This window comes from Bubalus kerabau, chromosome 15 (assembly GCF_029407905.1).
Source record: "Bubalus kerabau isolate K-KA32 ecotype Philippines breed swamp buffalo chromosome 15, PCC_UOA_SB_1v2, whole genome shotgun sequence".
NCBI lineage: Eukaryota > Metazoa > Chordata > Mammalia > Artiodactyla > Bovidae > Bubalus > Bubalus kerabau.
This window is the reverse complement of record NC_073638.1, coordinates 43,464,479-43,486,619: the sequence shown is the minus strand read 5'-3', so window position 1 is coordinate 43,486,619 and position 22,141 is coordinate 43,464,479. Positions and strand designations below refer to the sequence as shown.

At 46.6% G+C, this 22,141-nt stretch overlaps 1 protein-coding gene across 6 annotated transcripts in view; it reads right to left on the bottom strand.

Annotated features, from left to right (window-relative positions):
- Positions 1 to 10,379: 10,379 nt before the first annotated feature.
- The window catches only part of DENND5A (DENN domain containing 5A), a 101,979-nt gene continuing 90,217 nt past the window's right edge, over positions 10,380 to 22,141 (bottom strand). For 4 of the 6 annotated variants that reach the window (XM_055548684.1, XM_055548680.1, XM_055548681.1 and 1 more), the window contains 8 exons: positions 17,981 to 18,102; positions 16,359 to 16,504; positions 15,656 to 15,774; positions 15,105 to 15,286; positions 14,416 to 14,498; positions 13,837 to 13,960; positions 13,061 to 13,229; positions 10,380 to 11,393 (listed from right to left, as the gene is read on the bottom strand). In XM_055548684.1, coding sequence (XP_055404659.1) covers positions 11,210 to 11,393; positions 13,061 to 13,229; positions 13,837 to 13,960; positions 14,416 to 14,498; positions 15,105 to 15,286; positions 15,656 to 15,774; positions 16,359 to 16,504; positions 17,981 to 18,102 — 1,129 coding nt within the window. In that variant the 3' untranslated portion in view covers positions 10,380 to 11,209. The remainder of the gene's footprint in view (positions 11,394 to 13,060; positions 13,230 to 13,836; positions 13,961 to 14,415; positions 14,499 to 15,104; positions 15,287 to 15,655; positions 15,775 to 16,358; positions 16,505 to 17,980; positions 18,103 to 22,141) is intronic. The other 2 variants (XM_055548685.1, XM_055548682.1) reach the window with 2 other exon arrangements.

The window sequence follows — 22,141 nt, the reverse complement described above, 5'->3', positions numbered from 1 at the left end:
CCACGGGGTCGCACAGTCAGACACAACTGAAACGACTTCGCAGGCATGCACACATTCAACTATAGATCAGTTTAGGGAGTATTGCCATCTTACCAATATTAAGTCTTCTGATCCATGAACATAGTCTATTTATTTCCATCTTTGTTAATTTCCTTCAGTGATGTCTGGTATTTTGCAGAATATACATCTTTTGTTAAAGATTCTTAAGTATTTTATTCTGATACTGTTATAAATTGTTTTAATAATTTACTTTCAGTTTGTTCATTGTTCCTGTAGAGAAACACAATTGATTTTTATATTGATCTTGTATCCTGAAACCTTGCTAAGCTCATTTATTAGTTTTCATAGATTTAGTAGACTCCTTAGAATTTTCTGTATACAAGATCATGTCATCTGCAAATAGAGACAGTTTTTAATTCCAATTTCTGATATGAATGCTTTTTATTGCATTTACTTTCTTAATTGCTATGGACTTGTTTTCAAAAGGCATTTATTTGCTAGATCCTTTCCTCTTTAGCACACAGCAATAACACAAGGCTAAATTATTTATTTTATATACGAGGAGCAGGAAGGCACACAATCTGGGTATGTGGAACCCACAGTATTCTAAGACTAAATCTAGCTTCTTCAGCTTCCCAAATTAAAGCCTGCCTTTGGGGTTCAGCAACCTTATTCAAAGTAAAGCATTATCCATGAGCACTGCCCACAATTGTGAATTCAGTACATTGAATCTGTTGCAAATAAAACCAAGCACCAATTTTAATTCAATTTTATGATTACTTTTTCCTACAAAGGTATATAAACCCATGTGTTCTCATGATACTAGAGGGTTAAGCTTAGCAAATTATACAGCTTGCTGAGTAACAACGGTGGGCTGAGGTCACAGAATTCCAGCTCTTGCCAGAGGTGCCTCCAAACACCAAAACCGAAATAATGAAGCACAACCACAAAACCAGGAAGCTTTTACAGAATCTTACTCGATCTGGGCTAAAGGTTTCTTTACTGGAAAGCTTGAGCCTACCATGTTCTGTGTTATGGTTCTAGGGTATAACTAACATTTTCAACAACTGAAGCATCATGATTCAAAGAGCTGCCTGGCCCATGGCTGCCTTTAGAGGTAAGGGTGGTGTTGCCTGTCCCCCAAGGCCAGAACTTACTAAGGCAGAGCAGGAGATCAGAAATCAAGAGTTTGAACCAAGATAGGAAATAACAGTTTGGTCCAGCTTGGACTAGCTCTGGGGTCAGCATTTAAGCTATCAAAACCAGGTTCTCAGCAATTAATCCTGTAGTTCCGAGATTGCTGGAATTGTCCAGCTTGTGAAGCTCAAGTTAAAGGTCAGACCCTATAATAAGCCTCTTTCGGAAGTTGAGATCACTGAGACCCAAATCTAAACAGAAGTGTTCAGGGGCTGCCCCACCCCGGAAGAAACAGCAGAGTCAAGGAGAGGGCAGGAAGGAACCTCAAGCTCAAAGATTCTGTTGTGCCCAGGCAGTCCCACCTCCTACAGAGTTAGTACGAGTAAAGGAAGCTCAAAACAGATCAAGGTGTCCTACAGGTGAATGAAGCACAGATGTACTCACCATTACCCCACACATTTTAGCTTGGCTAACAGCACAAGTCTGGGTGTAGATGATGCACCCCTAACGCCTAGGAGACAACCTGGATAACTCCTCACCTGTCAGTGGCCAAGTCCTGTCAGCCTTGCCTCTTGAGGCAACTGTAAAATCCTTTCCTTTCCCTCTAATTCTACCACCATTAGTTCAAGCTGTTTTCATCTTTCTTATCTTCCCTTTGGCCACTAGCTGGGAGGTGAAAAATGCAAATCTGAATGCATCATCCACCTCCAGGAAACCCTTGCATGACCTCTCAGAGCTCCAATCAGTTCAGTTCATTCAGTATCTCAATCGCGTCCGACTCTTTGTGACCCCATGGACTGCAGCACGCCAGGCTTCTCTATCCATCACCAACTCCCAGAGCTTGCTCAAACTCATGTCCATCGAGTCAGTGATGCCATCCAACCATCTCATCCTCTGTTGTCCCCTTCTCCTCCTGCCTTCAGTTTTTCCCAGCATCGGGGTCTTTTCCAATGAGTCCGTTCTTCGCATCAGGTGGCCAAAGTATTGCCGCCTCAGCTTCAGCATCAGTCCTTCCAATGAGTATTCAGGACTGATTTCCTTTAGGGTTGACTGGGTTTGATCTCCTTACAGTCCAAGGGACTCTGAGTCTTCTCCAACACCACAGTTCAAAAGCATCAATTCTTTTCAATGTTTAAAAACAAAATCCCCTCAAGGTGGTCTCGAAGGCCCCGCACAGCTGGGCTCCAGCAGTCACTCAGCCTCATTCCCACCACGTTCCCCACCAGCCTCTGCTTCAACTGAGCAAACCTCCTTTTGAGTCCTGTGTGCTCTGTGCTCCTTCCCACCACAGAAAGAGACACTTGGCAGAAGGTTGCTCCTTCTCCCTAGAAGTTTCTCTCCTCCTTGCCCATCTGCCTAGTTAACTTTGAACTTCACCCTCAGGGAAGTCCTCCTGACCCCTCATGTAGGCTCTTATAGCACTGGATATCTTCAAGGAAATTATCAGAGTTGCAACTTGACATTTATATGATTTTTAAAAATTATTATCTAACTCTTCATTAGATTGCAAACTGCCTAAAGGCAAGAACCATATGTATTTTTTAATCTTTTTATTATGGAAAGTTTCAAACATACAGAAGTAGAGACACCCATTGGTATAATGAACCTCCATGTTCCTCACCCAGCTTCAACAATTAGAAACTCATGGCAGCTTTATTTTCCCTATACTCTCACTCACTCCCCTTACCTTGGATGATTTTGAAGAAATGTATTTCACTATATAGTATCTGCTCACAATTTCTTCCTAAGTGCCTCAAACAGTGGCTGACACATCTAATAAATATTTGTTGGAAAAGTGAGTTAAAATACTCTTGGTGTTTTAACAGTCAAGCTAGAAGACTGGACTATGCTGATCTACTGGACCACCTGTGAACAAGACCTTGCAGTGTGCAGAGTGGCAGCAGGCCCATATGGAACTACAGGAATTCTGATCAGCAGAGAAGATGCCAAGATGGTGTCTAAAATTTTAAGTTGGATTCAAACCATGAAAGGTATGACCTGGGTCAGAGTGCTTGTTTCCTCCAAGATGGGTGTTACAGTCACAATGAAAGGAAAGCTACCCAAGGCCCCTCACATTGCAAGTGCACACCATGTACCTGAGACAACTACCTAGGGCAACCAACACCAAGATGTATTTTAGTAAAATTACTCAACTTTAAAGAAAAGGAAAAAATCTTTTGAGCATTTAGGGGTGTGTGTGTGGGGTAAAGATCCAGCAGACTCTATATTGTTGGAAGTGGCAATGATGGGGAAAGATGCAATCTAGAGCTCACTGCAAAACCCAGCAAAAGAATCATAAAGTTGGCCCCTGAGAGTCTGGAGCAAAGTCATGTCATCTATAGCAGAGAATTACACACCTTTTGAGAAGCAGCTCCTGGCATGTGACCGGGCCCTGGTTTAGATGAAATGCTTATCCCTGAGCATCAAGTGAAAATACATCATGAACTTCCTGTTATAAACTGGGTTCCATCAAGCTGGCCAAGACAAAGTCAAGTGCAGCCGGCAGTAGTTTATTGTAAGATGGAAATGGTAACCTCATTTGGTTTGCAGATGGGTCAGCTTGGTATGTGGGTGGAAGTCAAAAAGAACAGGGGCTGTGTGATAGTCACATCCAGGAGTTGCCTTGAAAGACAGTGGGAAGAAAGGGGAAATCTTGCCAAAGAGCTGCAAATGGTAATGATCAAGCATTAAGTCTTCCCAATTAGCTGCCCCTGGTAATGGCAGAAGTGTATACAGGAGGCTAGATACACATTCTTCGGCAGTGGTCAGTAGTATAGCAGCCTTGTCAAGGGACTGGAAGGGTCTGGAAGACTGGGGACAAGAAGGTTTGGGGTAGAGACATGTGATTGGACATTTAGAAGGAGGCAGGCAGTATGAAGATTTTGGTGTCATTTCATCACCACTCACCAGAGAGCATCCATCACAGAAGAGGACTGAACTAAGTAGATTAAATGACTCAGCCACTTTGTCACTGGCCATCCTGGAACTGGCACAATAAGCAGGTGAATGGAGTTGTCTATCACAAGATAGACATGGAGGCTATGCATAGGCCCACCAGCACGGATGCCCAAGTACCAAAGCTCATCTAGCTGCTGCTGCCTTCTGCCAGTGAAAGAAACAAATGCTGAGCCCCAGATATGGCATTATTCCTTGAGGAGACCAACAAATCCCTTGGTGGCAAATCAACTATCTCAGGTCCCTTCCATCCAGGGAGGGTCAGCAGTTCATCCTCGCAGGGATAGAGATCTACTCTTGAAATAAGTTTGCCTTTCCTGCCCAGAGCCAGTCAGCACCAATATCCAGAAGCTTAGAGAATACCTGATCCCCAGGTATGGAATTCCATTGCATCCAACCAGCACACCCAGTTCGCAGGGAAGGAAGTTAGGAAGTGGGCCCATGACATTAGGATCTACTGGTGATTGACAGATACACATTCATAGTTTGTTTGTTTGTTTGTTTGTTTTTGATTGTGCCATCCAGAAGATATCAGCCCCAAAGAGCCCTGGAATAGCCTTCTGAAGGCATCTGAGGCAACAATCTGCAAGAATGGTATGTCATCCTTCAGGATCCAGCATATGCATTAAATCAGAGAAGTTCAAGTGCTGCTCTGTCCCTATGGAAGAATACCTGGTTCCAGGAACAAAAGGGCATAAGAAGTGGCCACACTTCTCACTTCCAAGAGTCCACTGAGGGCCACTGTGCTTCCTGTTTCTGTGGTTCTGGGTTCTGTGTGGTTGGAAGCACTGTTCTCCAAAGGGAGCACACGCTTTCCAGGGGACATAGAACTACATTCTACAGGTCCCAGTCCATGGAACTACAGGTCCCAGCTGCCACCAGGGCACTTTGCATTCCATGTGTCTGAAGACCCATAGACAAGGAGTCATCATCTTGGTGAAGATAACTAAGCCTGAACAGCAGGGCATGGCAGGACTGCCTTTATATGTAGGGGCAAAGCACACGTGAAACCCAGGGCTTCTTAGAGAAATAGCTGATTCCAAGTTTAGGATAGAAAACACACAAGAGGAACTTAGCAAATGCCAGACAGCAACCACAAGAGTCATGGCAAACAACTCAGGAGCCAACTTGAAGGGACTCCCAACAGCCAAGATGAGACAATAAAGACAATAATTGTCATGAAACGAAACCCATCAGGTAGGTTTTAATTTCTAAGTTCATAACAATTGTTTTAAATAGCCACCTTCTGAGGATAACAGGGAACCAGTCCAGTTCATTATCTTAAAAGTTGAGTAAATAAAAGGAAAGAATTAAGTATTTATCCTACCTTTCCTATACAAACTCTATTCAGAAATCAAATAGATGAGAGGGTAGCATCTCCTTATAAAATTACTCCCTCTAATAAATGAAAACAAAATAATAGCTTAGCAACCTCCAGTGCATTGGTCACCAGATGTAGGTGTTGAACATCAGTGGCTGCCAACACCAATAGAAGTGAACACCAGACATGATGTACCACTTGGTAAATGAGCACATGCCTAGAGTCTCATCAGTGCAGTGCAGTTCAGTCGTGTCCAACTCTTTGCAACCCCATGAACTGCAGCACGCCAGGCCTTCCTGTCCATCACCAACTCCCGGAGTCCACCCAAACTCATGTCCATTGAGTCAGTGATGCCATCCAACCATCTCATCCTCTGTCATCCCCTTCTCCTGCCCTCAATCTTTCCCAGCATCAGGGTCTTTTCAAATGACTCAGCTCTTCACATCAGGTGGCCAAAGTACTGGAGTTTCAGCTTCAACATCAGTCCTTCCAATGAATACCCAGGACTGATCTCCTTTAGGGTGGACTGGTTGGATCTCCTTGCAGTCCAAGGGACTCTCAAGAGTCTTCTCTAACACCACAGTTCAAAAGCATCAATTCTTCAGTGCTCAGCTTTCTTTATAGTCCAACTCTCACATCCATACATGACTACTCGAAAAACCATAGCCTTGACTAGATGGACCTTTGTTGACAAAGTAATGTCTCTGCTTTTTAACATGCTGTCTAGGTTGGTCATTACTTTCCATCCAAGGAGTAAGTGTCTTTTAATTTCATGGCTGCAATCACCATCTGCAGTGATTTTGGAGCCCCCCAAAATAAAGTCTGACACTTTCCACTGTTTCCCTGTCTATTTGCCATGAAGTGACACGACCGGATGCCATGATCTTAGCTTTCTGAATGTTGAGCTTTAAGCCAACTTTTTCATGCTCCTCTTTCACTTTCATCAAGAGGCTCCTTAGTTCCTCTTCACTTTCTGCTATAAGGGTGGTGTCATTTGCATATCTGAGGTTATTGATATTTCTCCCAGCAATCTTGATTTCAGCTTGTGCTGCTGCCAGCCCAGCATTTCTCATGATGTACTCTGCATATAAGTTAAATAAGCAGGATGACAATATACAGCCTTGATGTACTCCTTTTCCTATTTGGAACCAGTCTTGTTCCATGTCCAGTTCTAACTGTTGCTTCCTGACCTGCATACAGGTTTCTCAAGAGGGATCCAACCTGTGGTGAATCAGGTCTCTGGCTCTAGCTGCTGATTTGCAGGAAATGCAGAGAATAAAAGAGCAAACTGAACTGCACCCTCAGGGTAAAACTAGCAAAATCCAGGCTGTGGAATAACTACAGATCAAACAGCCCAGGATCCTCAACAGATAAACTGTAAGGAAAAGACAGGGATAGAGGAGACTCTTCAGATTAAGAGATGCATCAAGTTAAAAAACAAAAACAAATAGTAAAACTACGGAGTTCCCTGGTGGTCTAGTGGTTAGGACCTGGTCATTTCACTGCCGGGGGCCCAGGTTTACTCCCTAGTTGGGGAATTAAGATCCCTTAAGCCGAGAGGTGAGGCCAAAAATATAAATAAATAATAAAGTGGGTTTCTGGTTTTAAAAAATAGTAAAACTACCCTATAGAGTATAGGGATGCACACGTGAGTGATGAAAGAAACTCAAGGAAGTGGTTTCAGTGACGGTCAAGTTGGAAGGAGGAGAGTGGGGAACCTGGGAATGTGGGTAAAGCTCTATTCCTGGCCTGGTGGTGGAGGCCAGGGTTACAAGGGTGCTCGCTTTCTAACAATTCACTGAGTTCATCTGCTTGTTTATTGACAGTCCCTGAAATCTCCGAGTCTGGGAAGCACTGATTTAGCACAAGTGCAGAAGCTGAGGCAGGAAGGGCTGCTTGCTGAGCAAACTGAATGCATCTGACCTCCCCAGAGCTGCTGGAGAGGCGGTTGACTTGAGTGTCCTTGAAACACTGAGCTACCAAGCGTGTCTGTTCTTTTCTACCATGTCATTCGAAAAAGGATTTGCAGCAGATTATAAAACAAAACACAGTAGAAAATGAGACACAGCACAATCAGCTGTTAGAAGGGGCAGAGAGCTGGATGGTTCCAGGAGAGCCCTGATTTGTAAAACGTGATTCACACTTACCTTCTCAGCAGCATCTGCTAGAAAGGGCATTGTTTCTCCACTGCTTTTGGCTTATTGAGGCCACCAGCATCCTCCGCTTAAGCACATAACCAAGAGCAGGGTGCCATGCACCCACCACACATAGCAAAGACCCACTGGACTGTTTCACAAGTCAGTCACATCACCACATCCAGGAAGGTCATTTATCTCCAATTGGCTTGAGCACTAGCTCAGGTAATCAGCACCCACAAGCTGGAAGGAGGCAGAGGAGACTCCCAGGTTACCTATATGATACTGCCCCCTCTTGCTGCTCTGAGATGGGGTCCTGTCATGGGTGAGTCCGCCCTCAGTGAGACCATACACATGGTTATGAGCACATACTCCAGGTGACCTGTTCAGACTGCACGCTGCATTGGGGACACGCAGTTGTCATGTCTTAGCCCAGTAGTTACGCTCTGACCCCAGGTTTCCATTCCACAATCAGACAAGGCGGGCTTGGAGCAGCAGCATTCTTCACAGGTGTACGTGTGCACAAGGAGGGCCGCATACAGGTGGCATGGCTTTGGTTTTTGGTGTCTGCAGCCTGCATTCGTTTGTTCCTTCAGTCCACATCTACTGAGCACCAGCAACGTTCAAGGCCCTGGGATACCTGTCGGCCTTTTGTCTCCCATTTTGTGGGCTCACACATCTGCTCTGCTCCCTGTCTGACTCAACATTAGTACTAGGCTTCCCCAAGCATCCCAGTTGGGAGGGCACATTCACATCACCACGCCTTTGCCCATGCAGTTTGCTCTACACGCAATCTCCACTCATCTGAAAATCCTCCATCCTGAGCAGATATAGTCATGGTGAGCAGTATGTCTCCTGATGTCATACTCCCCCCAAAATACTTGCCTCTGAGCTCTCTGAGGACAGGGGGTCTGGGTCATAGGAACAAGGACAGGGCTTGATACAATACGGTAATAACCATGACCAGCATTTACATATACTTGAACTGTTCTAGGTATACAGTTATTCAGTCCTCACAACAAGCCTATGACACAGTCACTATTACCATTCCCATTTCATCAACAGTAAGTAAAGAGCTTGCTTTCTTAGTCCCAGTAGCAGAGCAAGGATTCAACCAAAGGACTTTGGCCCACAGTTTGTGATGTTAACAACTTCCAATGAATTCACGTATTCCACAGACACCTACTGGTACAAAACAGGTGCCAGTTAGTACTTCATGAACAAAGTCGATCGGGTTCTTCCTCATAAAGCTTACGTTTAAAATTAGCAAATAACTAGTATTTGCAGGTTATAGGTGTTAGGAAGGAAAATAAAGAACAGGGAATAAAAAGTGACTTGGTATTTTAGAGTGATCAGGGCAGGTCTCTCTAAGGACATCTGAGCAGAGACCTGAATCCAGTAAGGGAGCAGCTCTAAAGCCACAAGCTTGGAGTAAACAGTTCTGGTAACTGCCAACGACTTAACTTACTTAACGGTAACTGCCGAAGTGATGTGTGGCCTTGGGCAAGTGACTAAACTTCTCCAAGCTTCAATTTCCTCACCTATAAACAGAGAATAATCTAAATTTGCCTTGCAAGTTGTGAGGAAAAGGGAGAGGTGTGTGTGCAAAGCATTTGGCTTAAGGTCATCTCTGGGCGACCGCCCACAACACACGTATGCTCTGAGGCACTTTCCCTCCCACTCCCCCCAGCCCCAGCTTCCAAAAACACCTGGACTCCAGCGACCCGCTCATACCCCCTGCTGGCAGGATGGTGCACTGCAGCTGCCCTGAAACCTCCACTTGCTTCCTCACCTCTTCAAAAAGCCTCACCTGAAGAATGCCTGTCACCAGGGAGGGAGATGAACCATAGACCCTCTCCATCCTCTAGAAGCTCAGTCTAAGAAGTGGGCCCAATGTGAAAGCAGACAATGCCAACCCAGAAAGGAAGTCCTAGCATCTAAGAAACTACAGGAGCACAATGAAAGAATGATTAACAGTGCCCAGGGAGGAGTCAGTAGGTGATTCCTAAAGTAAACCCTCAACAAAGAACTCAAGCAGACATGAGGGTAGGCATACCAGGCAGAGGGAACAGAACATACCAAGTCAGGGAAGCATACAAGAGGACACTGATTGGCTTGAGGGGCTGTATGTGATTGATTGTGCTACACCTCTGGAGCTTCCTGCCAAAGCAGCTTGGTTGAAAAATAAAACCAAATCAAGCTGACTTATGGGGCTTCCCCAATGGCTCAGCAGGTAAATAACCCGCTTGCCAATGTAGAAAACAAAGGAAACACAGGTTCAATCCCTGGGTCAGGAAGACCCCTTGGAGGAGGAAATGGCAACCCACTCCAGTATTCTTCCCTGGAGAATCCTTTGGACAGAGGAGCCTGGTGGGCTACAGTCCATGGGGTCGCAAAGAGTCAGACATAACTGAGCACACCACACCTGCAAAGCTCTATCACCTGCCACACTGGGAAAAAGCTTTCTTTCCCGAGGGCAGACAGGATCTCATGTGTCCAGTGTTCCCCTATCTGGTCTTTCTTACCCTCAAGAAATGGCCCATCCGGTCTCAATCAAGTGACCATCTTTGCAACTTAGGTCTTTTCCCCCCGGCCTCAGCTTTCTCCTCTGGAAGGTGGGAAAATAACCCTTGTCTGCATTCCTCGCAAACAGCCATGGAAGCTCCTGGCACTCGGGTAGGACCCAGGACCCAAAGCCCCTCACCCATGTGGGCAGGCCTGGTGGGGCAGGCAGTGCTACAGCCCCTTCCTCTCAGATCAAACTGTGCTCTCCACCACCACCCCTCACAGCCCCCATGCCAAAGTCAGGGGCCCACACAGTTTTGTTTCAGGTGTTTTATTAAGTGGGCCATACTGCAGCTGGTTTGTAAGTTGCAAAACAACATAAATTTAACAGTAATAACATAGCCAGTAAGACTGGGACAGATTTTTCTTTCCTTAAAAAAAAATAGAAAAAAGAAAAGAAAAAGACTTAAAACATACAATGGAGGGTTAAATAAATAATACATTTTTTTAAAAAGGAAAACCTGTTAAAACATGCTTATATTTACTTCTGTGCAACTGTGTGCCAAGAGGAAACGTGATTCTCTGCACGATGATATATCCCGGCATGTCACCTTCCCAAATAATACTGACAAAACAGAAAAGACGTAGGGCTGACTCATCAGTGCTTACAGAGGCACTACTAAAAATCCCTTTGATTGGAGTGTGGGGATTCCTGCTCAGCACACCTGTGTGGCCCATGAAAGCCAAATATCTATAATAATGTTAATATAGAAAACATTAGTTTAAAAACGATGTGGAATGGCCTCATTAACACGGCAGGGCGAGGAGGCAGAACTGCCCCACGGCGCCGCAGGCTCAGTCCAGGGAGGCCGCAGGCTCCAGTGTGGCCACGGCGAGGGAGGGCACCAGCTTCAAAATAAGCGGCACCAACCTCGTCTCCCTCTCCCTATCGCTCTTTCACATGAAAGTGTGTAAAAAGCAAATCAGCAAATAAACTCTAAAATAGATTATTTATTCCAAAAATCCTCTACTTTTCTTTTTACAGTGAGTGTACATCTGCTCTCATCTCCTGCACAGCTCGCTTAGGTCCCTCTGTGAAGAAGGGGCGAAGTTGCAGGCGAGTCTCTGGGTCCTGCTGCTGGCTGGTGCTGGGAGGTCAGATATCGATGCCCTTGACCAGAGACGTCTCCAGCGTGATGTTGAACTCCTGCAGTGTCTGCAGCACGCGGATCAAGGAATTGACAAGTGTGTGGTCTTTGATCAGTGCCACATCCTCATACATGTGTGCGGTGATGGGGCAGTCGGCCAGCAGGGCGATCCAGTGGTGCAGGAGGTGGTCTCTGGCAGGGAAGGATCCATTCCGATGGGTCAGAAGGACAGGAGACAGTTAGCGAAAGCCCAAGGGGAAACTTGCCCCATCACCTCCTGAACCAAGTGTGAAGCAGGAGAAGCAGGTCTCTCCCCACAGTCCCCATCCCCCTCCCCTAAGATCACCTGGTGAAGATGCCTTATAAGGCTTTAAAAGGCTCCTACTGGGAGGTACCTGGCTTCCCAGGTGGTTCAGTAGTAAAGAACCCACCTGCCAATGCAGGAGCCTTGGGTTTAATCCCAGGGTCTGAAGATCCCTGGAGAAGGGAATGGTTACCCATTCCAGTATTCTTGTCTGGGAAATTCCATGGACAGAGGAGCCTGACCAGCTAGTCCATAGGGTCACAAAGAGTCAGACACAACTGAGCACAAGCACAGTCAGGATCTGCGTGGGGGCTACCCAACCCCAGGAATGCCGATCCAAACAGACCCTGTCATCCGCACAAGGCCTGCTCCTCCTCCCCTGCTGCCCCTTCTTCCCTCCAGACACACCGTCAACCAGACACTACGTCCCCTCTGCATCACATCCTCCATCTCCTAGAACCTCACTCCTCTCCACAGCCACCACCGCCAAAAATACACAACAAACTGACACACAAATAGCACCTAGCACGTGCCAGGCCCCTTTGTAAGAGACAACCTTCATGACAACCCTATGATGTGAGGGAGCTGCTATCAGTGCTATTATTATCCCCACAGTAGAGATGAAGAAACATCTACTGGTTGATGGAGATAAGCGGTTTATTCAAGAGCACACCGCCAGTAAGTGGCTGATGTGAGATGTGAACCTTGTGACTCTGGTTCCAGAGTCTGTCTTTAACCACTATGCCAACTCCTCCCTTCCATGGCCTAAATAAACCGCCCTGTTTATCTGGTCTTTGTGCTCTCTCCTGACCCCTGGAATAACCCCCAACAATCCTGTCCACTCTGAGGTGTACCATCCCTGATATCAAATGACTATCATTTCAGTCCCCTGATTAATCAACTCTGTCCCAGCTCCTCAAGGCCCCCATCCTACTGCCGCCCTTCCCACATTCTGCCTGCTAATTCCTAACCCCACATCCTCTGCTTCGTTTAGGGCCCCTCTGCTAGTTTCGTCTGCTTCAAGCTCCCTCCTGACTTCTACCCTTTTGTTAAGGCTCACCTCAAACACCACCTCTTCCTCGAAGCCTCCTCTGGTCTTTCTCCTCTACATTTTCAGCAAACCTTATCAATGAGTACTTTTTCAAACTCTCCCAAACTTCTGCTTTGTACTGTACTTAATTAGGACAAGTGAACTTCTAAATGGTAGGAACCATGTTTTATTCAGCTTTATTCCCACGCCTTCCATGAGACCTACCACATTCAAATGTTTGTTGAAGGAGTGACTAGATACATATACTCTGCTTCAGATTTTACCAGGGGGGGCAGCTTTATTCCTTCCCATCAAAATGTGGCCCTTCCTCCCCATCCAGACATACGCTCTCATCCCCACACCCCACACACACATGGTACATGAAGGAAATTAAGGGCTTCCACCAAGTCCACAAGGCTTTACCCACCCAAGGGCACCTGTTCATAGGATACTCCCCACCCCCGGCACCTCCAGCACCACCTGCAAGGCTGGCTGCCTGCACGCCGGGCCACGGGGCTGCAGTACCTGGCTCCCAAGCACACCAGCATCTGAAACTTGCCATCCTTGCCAATGTTCCGGGGATTATTGTTGATTGCCGTGACAAACCGGCAGAAGTTCCGGGCCCTCGTATGCCAGTTTTCCTCAGGGACAAGTTCGTTCTGCTCCAAAGTCTCATAATAGGTTTGTGCTTTTTCTGTGAACAAGAGAAAAGCTTGCCAGTGACAGAGGCTTTCAAAACGAACCTATCCCTGACTGTCTTACCTCAGGCCCCTCCATGTCAATGCAGGTGAGAACAAGGGTGTTCTGATGTCCCTGGTCACAGTTCAAAATGATCCTTCTGTTCCCTAGCTCTGTGTTCTAAATTCCTTAATGTGACCCTTGATATAAGGATGGTCCTTTCTCAACAAAACTCCTGAAGAAGAAGCTTCTTGCATCAATTTCTCCAAGTGGGTCTAACAAAGGGCTTGGACTTCAATGCTACCAACTGGCATCTCGGACCCACAAGCAGGAAGTGTGAGGGGTCATGACTAGGCCCGTATTATATGTAACAGATGCCTGGAAAGAGTCTTTTCAATCCAGTTCACAGGAGATGAGGGGTGAACGGTGGGGTAGGGTGGGGGTAGGGGTGTTGTCTCATTACCTTCAAGAAAAGCCAGGGCCACCAAACAACAGATCTAACCTGAGACTCACTTGATTTGGCTTCTAGATCTCAGACCCCGGTGGTGAGCACCCACACATTAGGCTGATGATCCCCTCATGTCTGCATGCTTTTCCCACCCTCAAATCCTAGCCCAACTCACCCAAAAAATCCCAAATGAAGACATTTTTGAAGAGCCGTGGTGACTTAAATCCATGCTGGAAGGCCTGTTCCAGGGCCGAAACAAGGCCACATTCTCCACAAAGCAACAGCGTCAGACTACCTCGCTATATAAGGAAACAGGGGAGAGTGCCAGGCTAGCCTTGGTCAAGATGCCCTCCAACCACTACACCCCAAGCCCACCACCCAAACCTGGGAGGGCAGCAACACACAGGCAGGGACCTTGTCTAGTCTCCCAGCACCTGGTAGGGCCCAACTCAGAGCGGGTCTCAGTGAAAAGCTGTTGAGTGAACAGATGATGGTTCTGGGTCCCCAGCAGGGGACAAAGCCAATGTGGCCACCATTAAGGAGACGCAGACAGATTCATAAGACAAGAGAAATACACACAGCTCACTGGACTCTGCTATGTTGTCAAAATGTAAGGAAAATAGGGTAACCCTAGGCACAGGTCCCCGAAGGAAGGAATATGCTATCTCTAACTGAGGCACATCTTTGAGCCTGGAACAAGGTTATTCTCTCTTATTCAATATAAGGCCCTGGACTGGAAGGTAGGGAGGCTCACCTCTTTTTCAGGCTTATGGAAGTGCTTCACGATGCCATTGACTGCCTCACCGATGGACTCTTGGATCTGCCCAGTGTTCAGCTCTGATTAAAAATCAAGCAGATATCCAATCTCAGAGGTTAATAGTGCTTGGTTGATAGAGCAAAAGACTCAGGACATAGGGAAGGACCACAGGAGAGGTGGGGCAGCCTGGACCCTGGGAAGAGTTGTGTTGCTCTTGGCTTACCCAACTTTGTGGAGCTAGCTCTTCTTAAAATCTTAGGACAAAAAGTAACAGCTAATACCTTGGAGTCTAGTCTCTAATAGACGCTAGTAAAATTTATTCTTTGCCCTGGAATTCTGGCAACCAAAAGAGTGCCAAGCCTTGTCAGTGAAGCCAGGAACTTGATAGTGAAAACAGGGAAGGCCAGAAAGCAGACCCCTCTCCTCCATAGGGTCACATACAAATAGCACAGAGGATCGGGCCTGGCTCCAGGAGCTCTCTCCTCTCCTCCCAGTCCTCTAACGGGAGTGCCAAATCCCTGCACTGCTTCATGAGAGGAGGGTGGCAACACCTGATGCTGCTTTGCAGAGGTGGTTCCTGAGGCAGCTGTGTAGGCGCGGATCTGGGCTCCCTCATCAGGGCTCCCAGAAATCTGCCCACTCTCCAGGCTGGGCAGAGTGAGGGCCCAGCCCCACCTTCCACTTACTGGGTCTGTTGTTGGGTGAGATGGTAACGAGCCTCCGGATGACGCTGGGAGACTGCTGCAGGGGCGGGGTCCGGCACGGCCTCTCATCCACCTCAGGCTGGGATGTGAGCAGCTCCCCGACCAGAACCCGCTCCAGGCTCCCGTCATCCATGCCCTTCCCCAACCAGCGGCCACATGGAAACCTGAGGTTCAGGCAATAGCCTGTCAGAGCTGTTAGCTCCTTCAGTGTCTTTCCCTTTGTCGATCCACAAAGGCCATCAACAAAGCCAATCCCTGGGGACAGGCTCTGAAACTGGCCTGGGACCCTTTGTGGTCCAGCTACTCATCCCACTGGGTAGCATCAGGGAAGCCACCTGAGTGATGGGTGGCCTGGACAGTGGTAGCAGACACTTCCACTTGGAAAACCCTCCTTTTTTTCTCTTCCAACAAGAAGCCTCAGCCTATCACACCTAAAAGGTCTCCCTGAGAAGTCCACATACCCAGGCATCAAACACAGCCTCTGGTAGTACACCAGGCCCCACTGTCTCAGAGCAAAGCTGAAGAACACTTACTTGTAGGTATGTCCGGTGATCTCATTCCTAACCATCACATATTCCACCAACCATTTGGCATAGAGTCCAGAGTTATCATGGCCTATCTGCACAGTAGTGAGTTTCCCCAAGTTTTGGCACTGTAAGAGAACAGGGAAACAGAGATGACAGGAAGGTCAAGAAATAGGAGAAAAGTGCCACACTGCTCAGAGGCACAGATCTGACTGGCTGCCTGCAAGCTGCCCCACTATCTGCAGGGGCAGAGCTCAGAGCTCCACCTGCCACCAAAGCTGGCAGTACAGTACTATCTCATGAGGAATGATGCTGAGAAAGAAAGATACTACAACCTAGAGGAAGAACTAGGGCCAGGGAACAGAAAGCTCTGAAAGTGGCAGAGCAGTCTGAGGTCTCTGTGAATCCTTGGGTTCAGCAGCTGAAAGAACTCTTGAGAATTCCTCAACACACCATGGGCAGGGAGGTTTGCAAGTCCCAATGGGTACCTTCCAGCCAGAGACCATTTACACAGAGAGAGGTAGGCTCCCTCTCCTCAGGTCAACCCTTGACTGTGGCCTCTGGTCATCCTGGGACAGGTCAGCTGTGCTGAAACATAATACTGTATAGAGCAAGGCCTCCATAAAACCCTGGAGGAAGGTGCCAAAGTAGTACTGCCAGCTGAAACTCAGACCCCCAGAGCCTGGGGATGTGGTCCCTGGGTAACACATACCTCGAAGGTCATCTCTAACAGGTTCCTGGGAATCTGCAGGATCTGTGTCTCACCCAGTTCTCCTGAGATGCAGATCCATGGGTTGGCGGTGAACATAGAGCCCCCCAGCTTCTTGCTCGGTACGATCAGGATGTGGTAAGGAATCACTGTTTAGGGGAAGGCATAAGGCATTGCAGGGGATCAGGAATCCCTCCCGTACCTGACCCTGACCTGCCCCAGGTGTGCTGGCATGTCTGTGGCGCCTGGAGCAGCAGGGCCTGAGGCCAGTTTAGAATATTAGCCAATCTTCTCAATCTCACTCCTCCCAGGGTTATCACCCAAACATCCACACACAAGCCCATCTGTGAGCTCAGAGCTAAGAAAAACTGTCCCTTAAACATGATCGCCAACTCAACACTGTACTAAATGGCTTTTCAGAGCACTTTTCTATCTGTCATCCCAAGGACTCTGGTAACAATCTCCAGAGAGGCCAGGCAGGTATCACAATCCTTTTCTGAGGCACCAAGAGGGAAACAGTTTCCCTCAGGCCTCCTACATTCCAGTCCAGTGCTGCTTCCACCAAAGCCTATGACCCTCTTCCCTGGGGAGGAGAATGAGTGTCATATGAAAACAAGAGTCCACAATGCTGAGTCACTAGCCAAACAACTGCTGCTGCTGCTGCTGCTAAGTCGCTTCAGTCGGGTCCGACTCTGAGTGACCCCATAGACGGCAGCCCACCAGGCTCCCCCGTCCCTGGGATTCTCCAGGCAAGAACACTGGAGTGGGTTGCCATTTCCTTCTCCAATGCAGGAAAGTGAAAAGTGAAAGTGAAGTCGCTCAGTTGTGTCTGACTCTTAGCGACCCCATGGACTGTAGCCTACCAGGCTCCTCCGCCCATGGGATTTTCCAGGCAAGAGTACTGGAGTGGGTTGCCATTGCCTTCTCCGAGCCAAACAACTAACCATGGGCAAATTCAGACTCACTTCAGTTCAGTCGCTCAGTCATGTCTGATTCTTTGTGACCCTATGGACTGCAGCAACTGTTTGCCTAACAGAGCATTCTGGCACCAAAGAACAAAGAGGCTCCAAGGGCCTTTCTGAGACCATTTCAAACCCTTTTCCTCACTCTGCAAATAGGGAGATGGAGGCCCACTGCAGGGGCAGACACTGCTCACAGATCCATAGTGAGTTAGGGCAGAACAAGGCCCAGACCCAAACCTCCCAGAGCTGTCTGGAGTTCCTCCTGCTACTTCAGGAGCTGTTTTTCCCTGAGGGCCAGTCTGAAACTTTCTCTGATATTGAATGACTTTCTCAACCCAAAACAAAAGGGAGATTTCTTTACAGGTGTGCAGAGTGGGCAGTGAACTTCACCATCCCCACCCCATTCCATCTTAGGCCCCCAGAGCTGTGACCAAAACCACAGTGATAACACAATGGCCAAAAGTATGAACATCCTAGTTCAAAACAAGAAGAAACTTCAGAGAAAAAACAATCTCCAAGGAGGGCTAGTAAAGACCTCTCTCCCCACAGAAGAAAGGACAAGTGATCATCTTCTTTATTTAAAAAGGGGATAGTAAGTTAGCCTCGGACAGGTTCATGAAGACTGGCAATGGGAAGGCTAGTGGGGAGCACAGGGCCACTCACGGATAGTCGTGAAGACATTGGTGAAGCAGAAGTAATCGACGGCATTGAAAGAGAGGAGGTGATAGAGGAACTGCTCCTTCTCGTCGTCACAGCGCAGGAAGGCGTAGCGCTTGTAGAGTTTTCTGTCGGAGAGGAGGTAACACATCAGTCTCTCAGCCCAAAGCGCGGGAAAGAGGCCAGAAGTATTCAGTTCTGGAGGGAGATGGCTAAGGAAAGAACATGAGGGCAAGCCTCAAAGTTCTGTAGCCACCTAAAAAAGGAACAAAGCCAGCCACTCCATCTGAGGGCTAGAGCGAAAGTGGCTTAACCTACAGAGGAACAACACAAGCCAAGCTCTACTCGTGTCCAAGAGCTGACGTTACTATAAAGTGTCAGAGGTTGTGGGACCTCTTTCCTAACCTGAAGGCTTCTACAGGGCATCGTCCCAGCGTGTGGCGTGCAAGTAGCAATGGCAGGAGGTCGTGGTCAGCATTCCTACCAGGGCTAGTCTCAGACCCTCAGCAGGCCTGAGACCCAGAGGTCAGAACACTGCTCTGAACATGTCAGAGGCAAGGAATGGAATGATCCAGGTCACAGATAAGGAAAAGCTGTACAGAGAATGTTCTTACCCTCTTTTCAAACCTCCTCCCATCCCTATCCGTCCATTGCTCAGTCCTCTGCTGGACGCTGCAGGCACAGAAGGCCTATCTTTCCCAAGTATCAGGGACACAAAAAGCCCAATGCAGAGGAGCACAGCACAGAGAAACACACAGAGAACAAAGCAAGATCCCTGTCCTGCCTGCCCAGACTGCCATCACCATGCCAGAGAAGTATGGGATTCAGCAGACCTGTGAGGGTCTACCTAGACAGTTTATACAGTTCTTCACACAGATAATTCACCAACCCAGGAGCCAGAGAGGGAAGCCTATCCTCAAATACGATCTAGATGAATAAACCTGCTCAAGGCCACAATATATAACATAACAAGTTGCCAAATAAAAGGCTCTAAAAGGTTCTCTCTGGAAATTGAAAGAGCCATAAGCTTTGATGGTTCTAGAACAGAAGGAGCCTGAAGGACAGTACACATTTAGACAGGGGTTGCAGAAGGAGAAGGACAGGGTATAAAAGCCAGTTTGGCTAGAGTTGAGGGCTCGGGGAAGTAAACAGTTAGCAAGAGACTGAAAAGTCTGGCTAGGGTAAAATGAAGGTAGGCCTAAATATTCAGGCTAAAGAGTTTGCAATCTGCCCTAAAAGTAATAGTTTTCTTAGGGATAAAGGGAAAGACATGACCAACTTAAAGAAATTTAAACTTAGCACAGCTGAAGGGTAAAAGTGACATGAAAGTGAAACCCAGGGAGTGGCAATAAATAAGGAGACAGATGGAACAGCAGCCAAGGACCTAAAATGTGTATGTGGGAGGTAAAGCTAAGCAAGGAGTCACACGGACTCAAAACCAGGAACCTAAGTAGGGAAAATACATACAGGGAAAGGTGTATGGTTCACACCTCCAAAGAAAGCAAATTTTATTTTATTTTTTTGTATAGCAGAGTTTCATTAAAGTATAAAAAGGGACAGAGAAAGCTTCTGACATAGACATCAGAAGGGGGCAGAGAATGCCCCCCTCACTAGTCTATGCAAGGAAGTTACATACTTTTTAAATTAGTTATAAATCAAAAGAACGTCTCAAGTTTGTAAAGATCTTACTAGACCCACTCCCATAATTTATATTTTAAGATAACAGGATTAGCCAGAAGGTTTCAGGAAGGAGAAACTGTCCTCAATCAGGATACACTGTTGTTATATAATCATTAGTAGGAGTTTAAACTGAATTGTTTGTTGTATAATCTTCAGTTCCTGGCTGAAAGAAAAAAATGTTTTATGTGACTAAGACTAAGGAATGTAGAGAAAAAAAAAAGGAAAAAAGAGGTTTGTCCTTTCCTTCTGAAGAATTTCAGATGCCTACCTCTGCTTTGAGAGCCACAGACCCCTTTCTCCTCCTCTGGTACCCTGGACTTCTTATCAACCCGCCTAGGAATTGACTCTCTCACCCCTTCTCCTTTTACCTTCCATCTTTCCCAGCATCAGTTTCTTTTTTTTTTTTTTAATTTATACTTTTTAAAATATAAATTTATTTATTTTAATTGGAGGCTAATTACTTTATAATATTGTATTGGTTTTGCCATACATCAACATGAAATCCACCACAAGTGTACATGTGTTCCCCATCCTGAACCCTCCTCCCACCTCCTTCCCCATACCATCCCTCTGGGTCATCCCAGTGCACCAGCCCCGAGCACCCTGTATCATGCATTGAACCTGGACTGGCGGTTCATTTCACATATGATAATATACATGTTTCAATGCCAGTCTCCCAAATCATCCCATCCTTGCCCTCTCCCAGAGTCCATAAGACTGTTCTATACATCTGTGTCTCTTTTGCTGCAAAGAAAGCAAATTTCAATAAGTGGCAAACAAGTAAAAATAATGATAACACACCCCACCTGTGGTTTAAAAAAAAAAAGAAAGGAATGAACAAGTCTGTAACAAATGCTATGGGTGCCTGGGGAGGAATGGACCAGGTCGCTGGGATGTCTGGGCAGACTCCAGCAAAGAAAACTTGTGACTAGGCCCTGAAAGAGCTTAACACATCCTGAGAAGTATGAGGGGTCTGAAGTGGCTGGAGCTGTAAGCAAACTGAGAAAAAAGATGAAAGGGGTAGAATGGAGGAGTAGGTAGGTTTTGATGAAGTACCTCTTTCTCTCTCCCTATACCCCACCCAAAATGCAGTCTGTGGCAGCAAAACTCTCCTCATTTTCTAGTCACTGAAGTTGCACAGGGGTCAGAATATCATGTGAGAAGTTACTATGTAGTAAATGAATTCTGAGCTGTCGTCCTCTAACAGGGTCACAGTTTTAAAAAACCAAAATTAGCCTCCTCACCAAGGTCTGGGCCCTGTCTGCTCCTGCCTAGACCCCTAAGTTCACAGCCCTAGACCTACCTACTGCCTTGGACTCTATCCTACAGTTCCTGAACTGGGCCCCCTTTCAGCTACCTCTGTACCCTGTCCTCCTGCCAACCTGCAGCCATCTCCTAACAGACAATGCCCACCCTACCCCACAGGAATCTCTCCTGTCCTGTCAGACCCCAGAGCCCACACAGCCACCGATTTTTCCAGGACACACAACTGGCCTCTAGACACTGGTATGCAACTGACTCCCTCCCAAACTCCAGGCTTAAATGTTCACTTGTTTTCTTTTAGTTGTCTCCCAATCTTCAAATTTTATTCCTATACCTTTCCATCCTTAAAGGGAATCAAATTCAGTAACTTTAAGAAATGCTATTTCATAACCTCTCAAAATGAGCTCCCTAACCTATCAAGCTTTTGAAACTAGTCTCTTGCTGTGGTTTAAACATACAATAAAGTCTTTAAAAAAATCAGTTTCACTTTAAATAAAAACAGAGTCTGCAGTTTTAATCAATTCACTTACACAAAATTTCCCCAAGGTCTGCTTCTCTGCTTTATCATCAACAGGCAAGTCACATACTAAAGGATACCATTAAAAGATGCCCAAGGAAACGCCAAAAAGAAAAATGCCCAATAGATTTGCTGATGATGAAAGAATCAAACGTATTATATATAGGAGAAGACTGAGAGATGGTAATCAGAGAAGGGGGACAGCCTTCTTCTCCCTTCTGCTCTAGTAACCCGGGTACAGAATGAATGCAAACATAAAATCAAGAGAAGGGAACTGTAGGGTTAGCGGCTCTAGGAGCAAGGAAAAGTGAGAACCTAGCTACTTTGGGCTGGCCCTAGGCTCAGGAGAGAACAAAAAAGATAAGCAGATATATTAGAAGTTTCTTTTTAATTCTCCAATCCTTTCTCCCTGAAGACAAGAAAGAGACCAATAAAACATCCTATGCCCAGGAAGTATGCAGGTCATTTGAGTGCCACAGAGAGGAGGACCCCCAAAACTCTGAGGTACCCAATGAGGATTCCATTCTTCTCACTACCTCTGCAAGAAAGCTATTTGGGGAGGTGAGAGATGCAGGTTGAGAAGATAGGAAGAATAGATAACAGATAATAATAGAATTATTCTTCTACAGATAAAGAAGAAGAAGAAGAAATGCTGCATCACAAAAATCACCCAAACAAGAAAAGTCCTCCCATCTTTATGGGAACTG